Source organism: Marmota marmota, unplaced genomic scaffold (assembly GCF_001458135.2).
Source record: "Marmota marmota marmota unplaced genomic scaffold, marMar, whole genome shotgun sequence".
Lineage (NCBI taxonomy): Eukaryota > Metazoa > Chordata > Mammalia > Rodentia > Sciuridae > Marmota > Marmota marmota.
In genome coordinates, this window is record NW_025999977.1 from 32,466,134 (window position 1) to 32,477,042 (window position 10,909).

At 43.3% G+C, this 10,909-nt stretch overlaps 1 protein-coding gene across 1 annotated transcript in view; it reads right to left on the reverse strand.

Moving 5' to 3' along the window:
- Crim1 (cysteine rich transmembrane BMP regulator 1) overlaps window positions 1–10,106 on the reverse strand; it is a 179,548-nt gene extending 169,442 nt beyond the window's left edge. Inside the window, exon 1 of the mRNA XM_015479775.2 lies at window positions 9,859–10,106. Within this exon, the coding sequence (XP_015335261.1) occupies window positions 9,859–9,997 (139 nt within the window). The 5' untranslated portion in view covers window positions 9,998–10,106. The remainder of the gene's footprint in view (window positions 1–9,858) is intronic.
- Between the last annotated feature and the right edge of the window lie 803 nt (window positions 10,107–10,909).

The following is a 10,909-nucleotide window of genomic DNA, read 5'->3' on the forward strand; positions in this document are numbered from 1 at the left end:
ATTTTCTGAACTTCATCCTTTCCCACAGACTATAAATGCCCATATCTTTGAAAAACCAAAGTTCCCAACTAGGGTAAGGGAGGGAAGTCTTTCAAGATCTGCTTTTGTACGATTTATAAACATTCTGATGGAACGCGAAGCCCACAGCTCTCATGTAAGATTCCTCACGTGCTATGAAGTCCAAGACTAGTTCAGGTCGAACATCCTCAAGGCGACACTGCCTTATTTTGGAGGGTCTTTTGGAGTCACAACTCTCCCACACGGAGATGCCTTTGCTTTTATCACATCTGTGAACCGTTTTGCTAGTGGCCTTTGGATAAGAAGCTAAATAAGTTACCTCTTGTAGACCAGGACTCTCTGCAGGCTCAGGTTTCATCCTGCCCTGCCAGGAATTCCTTTCTGTTTTGAATCTGAGATGTTTGTTTATGGTTTTTGTTTTGAAATACTAAATAAGACAGGCATAGTCTCTAGTTACAGCTTATATCTTTTTTTTTTTTTAACCTTGTGACACCTATAGTAATAGGTTACTAAGGACTTAGCTAAAATTTCTAAAGAGTAGTTGCTCCAAATTCTCAGGAATTGGAAACGTAAAATGACAACACCCTAAAATACATTTAATAATTTTCTTTCTTAAATATTCCAAAAACAAATGTTCTCAGGATATTTCAAAATTAGGGTGTTGTTTTGGGTTTAATTAGCACATATTTAAAAGAAACCCTAAAACTATCACTGAAGTTTTTCCCACTTTGCTTATAGGCTACATGTTTGTATATCAGCACTCCTAGTACAGAGGCCCTATAATGACAGGTATGAAAGAGTGTCTGGGGGCAAAATTCAGTTTCTACCATGCTTTCAAAAGATTTAATTGTCAAGAATAAAAATCAGTTATAACCCAGTGATTCTCAGCCAATATTTACTGTATAAAAATCATATTCATTTCCAGACATAATGGAAAAAGCCATAGTTAATAGGCAGTACTGTGGGACCACACCTACACTAGGAACTAAAGAGAAAAGAATGTCAGATATTTTAAGTCTAGGTGTTCTTCCTTCCCAGCCTTCCTCTGTGGCACAAAGACTGTCCAGAGCCTCCACCAGGCAAATCCTGGTAACCCTGCAGTACTTTGCACAGCACAGATGGTCAGAAGGCCTGGAACAGAGGAAAGCAACACAAAGGTACTCACTTCCATGCAACCACATGCCATCAAGCTTAACATGTCAACTCTTACAAAGTATGAATTTAAAATAGCTCTTTAAGCCGGGCACGGTGGCACACACCTGTAATCCCAGTGGTTTAGGAGGCTGAGGCAAGAGAATTGCAAGTTCATTAACCAGCCTCAACAATTCACTGAGGCTCTAAGCAACTTAGTGAGACCCTGTCCAAAAAAAAAAAAAAGGCTTGTCATGTGGCTCAATAATTAAGTGCCCCCTGGGTTCAATCCCTGATACCAAACAAATAAAATAGTTCTTTAGAAATAATGACTCAAACCAGAAAATCAAGCAATGTTCACACTCTGCAGAAATTTCAGAGGCTAGGAATTACAGTTACACTGGATCAAACCAAGGAAGCTCTCCTTCTCAGTACTGCAGAGTCTTCTTCTCCAAGACCAGAAATTCCCCTCTCAGCCTCCTGCTGAAGAAATTTATGTAAGAGGTATGAATATGCCCACAAAGTAGATTTCTAAATATTATTATTATTATTATTATTATTATTATTATTTTGGCAATACTGGGAATAAAACCCAGGGCATTGTGCATTCTTAGGCAAGTGCTCTTACCACTGAGTTACATCCCCAGAGCAGACTTCTAAGTTTACATACAGACTAAACAAAGAAAAAAACGATAAAGGATGGAAATTAGAATATTATTTTTTAAGTCTATTTGCAACCAAGAACTCTAGTAGCAACTAAATATATAATCTTAAAAAATATACATTTATGTATTCACACACAAGATGTATTATCTCTACTCTCACTACACAATTACTTGATAGAAAGTTATTAGTGACCATTTTCATAGATGAGAAAACTAGAGTCCAGAAATAAGTTTGTTCTCAAGAGTTAAAAACTAACACAGAGCTGAGATTTGAACAAAGGTTTTTCTAGCTATAAGGACTTTTTTTTTTTTTTCATAAAACACCCTGCACAAGAGGAATGGGGAAAAGGAGGGAGGAGAGGAGACTCCCAGGTCTTGCTTGCTGCTGCATCCTGCACTACAACTTCCCTGTTAGTCAGAGTTAGGGCCCCTCCTAGTTGCCTCTGACATGCTCAGCACTTTCCTATCTCAGGGCTTAGTGTCGTGAACTGCAATGAATTCTCTCAGTTTTCCCTATCTACCATCAGGCCATGACCTCTGTGAAAGCAGGGCCTTTATCTTATTTATTTTGGCTGGAAAAGAATTATTATAATAGCAAGTGACATTCATCAGGTCTTATTGAATACCATAGTCTATGTGCTACAAAAGCTTTACACACATGGCATTTTATTATGCAAAGTGTGGTCCTGAGACCAGGAACACTGTATCACCTGGGAGTTTGTTAGACCTGCAGAATCACAGGCTCTACCCTAGGCCTACAGAATCAGAACCTGCTTCTTGTTTTTTTGTTTTGGTGCTGGGTGCTGCAGATCCAACCTAGGCTTTGGGCATGTTAGGCATACATTCTACCATTGAGCTCTACCTCCAGTCTGAGAACCTGTGTTTTTTTAAAAAAAATTTTTTTAGTTGTTGATGGATCTGTTATTTAATTTATTTATTTATATGCGGTGCTGAAGATCAAACCTAGGGCCTCACACATGCCAGGCAAGCGCTCTACCACAACTCCAGCCCTGAGAACCTGCATTTTTAATAGATCCCAAGGTGACTCTGTGCACATTAAAATTTTGAAAGCGTAGTTTTACAAAAGCGGCATCACTACTTTATAGCACAGTGACCAGATCCATGACAGACAGATAATTTGTGGGTCCAAGGTGGCAGAGAGACCAGTTGAGCTAGCAAGAGAATAAATGGTTAAACTAGAAAGGACTGGAGTGGTTAAACCTCTGGTTTTGTCTAGTTTGCACCAAGTACATCAACAAGACACTAGGGCCCTGGTGGGATAGAGCTATGCCAGGACAAGCAGTTTCCTTGGCTCAAGTCAGGTCAATCCTGGGGGGATCACCAGTATAAACACTCTCGAAGTTAAGCAGCAAAATCTTCTTCTAGAATATACTGTGAAGGAAAATATACATTACTGATTGTGGTGAGTTTAGGTTACCCCTCCTCCCCAAATTAAACACCAGCCTACAGATAAATGGTTAAATTTATAATTCCTATGACATATGCAAAAAAAAAATCCCAAAGATATAATTTTTGTAGATAGGACATAACTATGCATTAAGAAGAGAGGCATCAAATAGCTTCAGAGGCCTTAATAAAGTTTAACTCCATGAACTTGTGGTATTGGGATACAGTTGTGTATATGTTGGGGTTGAGGGGGCCTGAAGTCAGTAACAAGGCACTCTTTTTGTAAAATCCCAAACTCCTTAACTACTGACAATCAGTGACTCAGGAAGATGAAGACGAGGAGGAACAAGGGAATGAGCCCATGTCTTATTGTTTCACTTACACTAGTTAGTAGCCGTGCTGTTAGCATTTTCCACATGCCATTACTTCTAGTACTTCCTGGGCATTCACTGAGTTCCTATATCAAACCTGTTATTTCCTCCACTATACAGATGAGAAAACTGAGACACACAGAATCAAGAATACAGATTTCATCTCATAAACCAAGTTCCTAACCATTACACTCTTCTACCAAAGTATAGGTATTTCACGTGGGGAAGCTAGTGGGGCTGGAGGAGTGAGGTAAGGAACTGACATCTGCTCATTTTGCAACCAACAAAGAAAAATAAGGCTTTTTTTTTTTTTTTTAAACTTGTGCCCCAAATGAACACTCATTTCAGTTTTTACTCTGAGGGCATTCTTAAATATAGGCATATTCAAGCACTCCTCTGTCCACACTGAGGTCTTAGTCTAAGTGCAGTTTTCCATGAATGACTAGGCTAAAGGGCCAGGGAAAGCAGCAAAGAGAGGGAAGGTGAGAAGGTGAGAGGTGCTAAGCCAGGGGCACCTCCCAGTCCACCACCCACGCTCCCATGCCTACTACAACAAGCTAGAACAAAGAGAAAACCACCCTCAAAAAGAAACCTGCCACTGTGAATCACAGCTAGTAAAGTGTTGAGAATGTAGCCTGTTCTCAAATGTGGGAAACCCTCTGATATGCACTCCACAAGCTCTAAGGAGGATGGGCAGGATCCCCTTTCCCACCAAAAAAGGGCTCAAACGGCAGCTCCCCTTTCTCACTTTGCCACCAGTGTCTCAAGTGATCACCTGAGATCTTTTAGTTCTGAGGACAAATTTCATCCATGGATCTCATTCGCCAATTAACTGCATACAGACTTGCAGAACCAGAACCACTTCTACTTGGCTTGAACTTAAAACATTATTATGTTGACTTTTTTTAGTCTTTGCTTCTTTATTGTTTTTCTTGATTAAAAGAATGTAAGGAGTCAAGAATATGTCTGAGCAGTTCCCAGGCTCCCCAGCTGCCCCACTGCCCCAGCAGAAGGCCTTGTACAGAGTAGAAAAATCAATGAATGAGTGATTGATTTCTATGCAAAAGCAAGTCAGATCTTTGAAAATACAGCTTTGGGGAATTAGACCTCTAAGAAGGCAGGCTCTTAGTGTTCTTTGTGCATGCTTGGCTAGTCTACCATTTCTTCCTCAAATAATTAAATGAGCTTTACTGGGGTGGCTCCAAAATTCTGATACAAAATGTGCCATATGGAACACAGTGTTATAGGCACCTGCCTCACTGAACATATTTACCTTCCACTCATTTCACCACCTCCTGCCCCGTTGTGTTCACACGATAAAGCTGCTCTGTCATCTCTCCTGCTAGCACCATTGCCCAGTGATGTTAAACACACCCACATTTTTCAGGAATTTCACAATTAATGTCTGGAATGTGTTTTGGATTATTCTTCAAAGGATGATATAGTCGTGCTAAGATGAACTAAGTATTTTTTCCCATCTCCCATTCATCATCCTTTAGTCTACTCACTTATTATCTTTTTAAGGCCATGTATTTCTTTTTTAATCAAATCCTCCGACTTCATAATGCCTGTACCCTGTATCGCCAAGTGGTTCACTTGTTCATACGGACAATTAGTCCTTAATAAACAAGCCACAAAAATCATAGAAATCTGCACCGAATCACTGAACTCTTTTATAAATGCATATAATGCCCATAGCTTTAGGATCTTCAGACAGCTTTCTTTACAAATTAGCCTGACTGCTCACTACTGTAGTACCAACCCACTGGGTGTAGATTTCCTGGTGACTGTAAACATGAGTTACAAACATCTCAAAACTTGCAATTTTTGTCCTTGTGATACTATGCAATTCACCTGTCCTTTGCCAAGTGTTTCTAGCGACAGGACTCCTCAGCAACACGGAGGTCTACAAGCCTAACAAAGCAAAGGTCAAAGAGTCCTGTCATTTGTATATGTGCACTGAATAGTTGGTCACTGGATGTTTTGTCAATATTTACTTTTGGAAGGAACTAATTATTTCCTTGTTTACGTGTACTGGTTTCTCTTCCCATACCCTGTTAACATAACTTTATACACCCTCAGCTTGCTTTTTTCTCCGGCATTCAAAGAGTACACACTACCCAAAGACTTTTGAGACGGAAAATGAAGCCTATTACTCAAAAACAAAGTTTGGACTGCTGCTGGGTTTTTAAATTTTTCTAAATCTACAAGTATTAAACTTTGCCCCTCTTCTTCCTTATTTAATTGGTAAAAATTAAAATTCATGAGCTCTTAACTCCAAAACCTACTACAAATCAATGAGAGCAGCTTCCATGTGACTCATGCAAACCAAATGCTTTGGTGCACTCACTGGCCTCCTAGAGCCTGTTGTCTGGGCCTCACCTCAGATCAAGACATTTTCTTCCAAGCAGCCAACATCCCCACTGACTGTCTTCTAGTAATAAGGAAGGAAACTCTACCTTCTAATTCTGGTCTTAGTTCTCTAAGTACAGTCCTCTTCACTGCCCCCACGAAAAACAGGTAGAAGGAAAGGCTAATATACCTGTGGGGTGTGTGTGTGAGTGGTGTGTGTGTGTGTGTGTGTGTGTATGGGGTGGGGAGGGCGCTGTACTCTGAAAGAGATAGTATTTAAATAACAGTGGTTTTGAAAAATATGGGAAATAAAAAATCACCCTACAGCAGTCCTCAGAGCAAAGTAACTCAACAGTATTCACTTAGTTGGTAAACACTCTGACCTCACAAACTATCAAACTCAAGCCATCATGAGCCCTTTTATTACCAAGAGCCAAAAGGGTGGCCATACTTCTTCACCTTGCCCCACCCCTTACAGAAGCATAATGTACTAACCCACACAGAAAAAAAATATGGTCCTCATCCCCTTAGTTCAAAATATGATTTTCACTGTTCAATCAAAACATAACTTCTAGAAAACCTCACTTCCTTAGTTTTTCAAAGTTCTGATGCCCCAAAGAGCTCTCCTATCCAGACTTCTTCCTTGGGGATTCAAAACCTCAAATTGTTTCTCTAGATTCTAGGTGATTTCCCTGGAAGTGAGTAACCCAGCCAAGCAAACAGTCAGGTTAGGATTTTGCAAGGGGCAGCAGGAAGACTTGCCAATGAATGAAAACAGGAAAAGGGAACTTCAAGCCCCCAGGGACCAGAGAGCACTTTTTAGACAGAGAGTGAGAGAAAACTTTGGATACCTGGCTCCATTCTCAGTTTTTCAAATGAACTTGGTCAAGAAGAATTATAATTATTAAATTGAAATTTACTTAATAACATTCTAAACTATGCTGAGAAGAAATTCTATGTACATCTTGCGTGATTCATAGCATATAACTCATCACATTATTTAGTCTTTCAGAAAACTATATTTTTCTATAGGCTTATTTTCTATGGAGGGGACTCTTCATTCATTTATTCCATGTACTTTCATTGAGAGCTCACAATGGGTCAGCTGCCTTAAAAACCTAAGGCACTGAGCCACAGGTTGAATATGTGCACTGAATAGTTGGTCACTCGATGTGCATTTCAGTCCATGATTTATCTAACTCATTTTGGAAATGCAGTTAAAAGCATGATCCCTGGCCCCAACACCAGTATGGGAGTAATGCAAAAATTATTGCAAGTTGGCAAACAGCAATGTAACTTGTATTTAAATCATGCCATCAAAACCAGGTAAGTTAAGTCCTAACACTTCTGTACCATGTAGTATGTTTCTGCATGAAAACTTTAAGTTTTCAAAGGAGTTTTCATTAACAGATACAACCAGTAGGGGTCATTTTAGTGCAAAAATTGCAGCATGAGAGACTTTAACATGAATAAAATGTCAATTCTTAATGTTAGTTATGATAATCCACATACATGAATTTCTGAATAAAAATGGAAACTGAGGGAAACACTGGCCATTGAGAAATTTCTTGCTGAGTAACAAAAACAAATCAGAAAAAACGTCTGTACATTCAAGAAATCAGTGACATGTAAAGACCTCTCCAATTCCTAGAAGAAAAGGTTACTCTTGTATTTTATGCTTTCTATAAATACTGTAGCAATATGCAAATCTTTGGAATGTTAAACATACATTTGAAAATGTCTGTCTACATCCAATGATTAGATCAGGCCAGGAAACAATGTCCTTACCTTGTTTTCATGGATTTAGAATGCAACTTGATTGCTGCTTTTAGAATTATTTAAAAAAAAAAAAAAAGTGCCTGAGCACACAGCTGTGGTGACTGAAAACAGGCCTGTTAAATGAAAAGTGCTTCCAAAGAACACTGAGATACAACCATGTCAAGAGATACTTCTAAGCATTTTCAAGGCTAAAACCAAGTGCACTGGTGTTACCAGAAAAAAAGGAAGCCATGAAGAATCGCATCATTTCAGAAGAATGAAAGGCTTACCAATACACTGCCAAAATAACTCCATGCTGCGACATGGGATGTTGCTGCCAAAACACTTGGTTACTGTAAATGTTTTCTGAGCATTTCCTTCACCAGAAATATATAAAGAATGAATAAACAAAGGTTAGATTATTTGGAGCCTCCAAAGTCCTCAGAGCACAGCAGTTTCCACTGCATTGAAGCTTGTTTCATATTGCTTGTTTGCAGGTTTATGGGGAGGCTGGATCAAGTTATGTACTTCAAGTGGCAGGGTTCAAAGATGCATCTTTTAGTCTAAGTCATTCAGAATTCCCAAAGTCAAAGGCATAAAATTGTATGAGTTAATCTAACAGACATTTTTCCTGAACTGAGAAACAAAACCATGTTATAAAATGGAACTTCATGCCAGGTGAGAGGCTTGTGTTTCAGGCAAATGAGGTCTTCTAACCAAGGTCCTAAGAGCACAGTAAGAACACCACCCTTCCCTCTGAGAAAAGTTCCCTTCATTCATTACTGCCCACCAGCTTTCAAGCCCCGATTTTCCAGAATTATCCAAACCCTAAAAACCACAGGTTAAAAAAAATACGTGTGTATTTAAAAAAATAATCAACAGCATTGAAGCCTTTCAGTAGATTCATTTTTACCCTTAAGGTTGCCACTCCTTTTCAGTATCCTAGCACAGTAAATACACACATAAGGATGCTTGAGAATAAACCCTCCTGGTCTCTTGGGTGCTGGCTGTGAGTAGTAGGGCAGAGGGCGTCTGTCCCTCCTTACTGCTCCCCCACAAATGAGGCTGCTGCACTCTGTTCACTCACCAGAATCCCTTGAACAGCATCACTGCCCAATGTCAGCCAGAGCAGGGATCCCACTTTTAACCAGCACTCCCGGAGCCCTGCCCATTTGCCAAATAAAATGAACTTACTGTTTCTCTAGACCCCAAACCTGGCCAGCACCCCGAGGTAGAGGCAGGCGGACAAGGACTAAGGCTGACACAGAGGTTCCCCAACGAGGGAGATTCCACTAATCTAATCTCTGTCTCCCTCCATCAGTCTCGACACCGCGCTGCACAATGCTCGGTGGAGAAGCCTACAACACAATCCCCGCTGTCAAACAAACAAAACGAAGGCACCGGCAACACCACGCGCGGATATCGGATCTTAAAAAGCAACCTCTAATAGTCCGCAAGAACTTTTCACTCCCAGGTGCAATCCCCACCTTCCACCCCGTTCTGTCCAGGAGAGAAAGCCTTTGACCATTTTCAATAGGCAAATAAATGAGTAACCACCGTAGGCAACTTCTCTTGGGCTGACATATTTCCGAGCTGAAACTGATTTATATGCGAAGGAGGAGGAAGGCGGTGAAGGAAGAACACAAGGAAAAAATAATAAGAGTCACACAGGGAGTGTGTGTGCTGAAAACGCGACTCCTCCGCCAACGGAAAAGGGCTACACGGACAGTGTGCAGCACTCGGTGCCACACTGCGCTATACCGGGAGGGCAGCAGGGGCGGACTCCCGAGGGGGCTTGCGCGCGGCAACCTCCGCAGTGCCCCCAGCCCGCGGCACCTCCACCTCGGGGCGAGGGCGGGTCACCCAGCTCAAGCCCACCCGCCACACTTGTGGGTCTGTGCTGGGCGGGGATGCAATCCTGCCCTCGTCCGCTCCCCACCCACGAAATCCAACCTCACCCGCAGCTGGCTAAGCGCCGGGAGGGAAAGGGAGCGGGAACCCGGGGCACCGGGCATCCTCCCGGGGGCGGCGGCTGCCCGTCCTCCCGCGGAGCCCTCTCTCCTCGGGAAAGTCTCAGCCAAACTTTGTTCGGCTCAGCCAGCGCCAAGGGGGCGGCGCGGGCCAGGTGGGAGGGGGCCCGCAGCGGGCGGCCATACCTTCGCAGACGCCCACTTCGTACTCGGTGATGGAGTCGCCATTGAGCGGGGGGCGGATGACACAGCGAAGCCCCCGGTCGCAGGCTCCGTGGAGCCCGAAGGCGCCGCCGCAGCTCTCGTTCCTCTGCCGGGCGCACATGTAGCAGCAGCCGCAGATGCCCTGCACAATGCTCCCCGGGCAGCTCCTGGGCTCCTCGCACTTAGACTCGTCGCAGGGCAGGNCTCCTCCTCCTCCCACCCGGGCGGCCGGGCCCTTCCTCCCTCGCACGCCTCCTCCTCGTCTTTTCCCCCCTTCTCCTCTTCCTCCCGGAGCCGGGCGCACCGAGCCTGCCCTGCGGCCGCGCTACTGCTCTGACCCTGGCACCACGAATGCGCTGCGTCTCGGCTTGCCTTGGTTGGGGCGCACCCAGAGAGCTGGGAGAATCGCCGCGTCCCGAGCGCCCGCCAGCACAGTGGCCACCGCGGCTAGCCTGGCAGCACCCGGGGCCAGAAGGCTACACCAGTGCCAGGCAGTTTTGAGTTCGGAGACCCCAGAATCTCCTGGCCAGGGCGATTGCTGTAATCTCCGCTGGGCACCCGCTGAAGCGAACCCCAGGAAAGGGAAGCAAATGCATGGAAGCTCCGCAAACTGGACAAGAATCCATCTTCCACTCGAGCTGGGAATAGACTTTGTAAAAGATTATGTAATGGAGTCTCGGGAAGCTCGAGACGTCTCCAGCGAAGCTGCTGGTGAATTAATTAAGTGCTTTAAATGGTCTAGGTAAATATTCCGCCAGGGTTGGGAGGACTGCTGGGGATGACTGTGGTTTGAGTTGAATTTTAACTGTCCACTTCATGTTTTGTCGCTCTGCTGTCTGTGCCAAGGTGCTGTATTATGGGCGGGGGTGACTGGAAAGTAACAGCTGAACCCTTGTCCCTGGAGTAAGACGGAATACTGGATTATTACAAGTCTTGACCTGGGGCGAGACCCGTAGTCGCATGCATCATCAATGTCATCTGACATCTGACATTGCCTTTTTTGTTTCCCAAGCTTACAGACAAAAGTGATGGG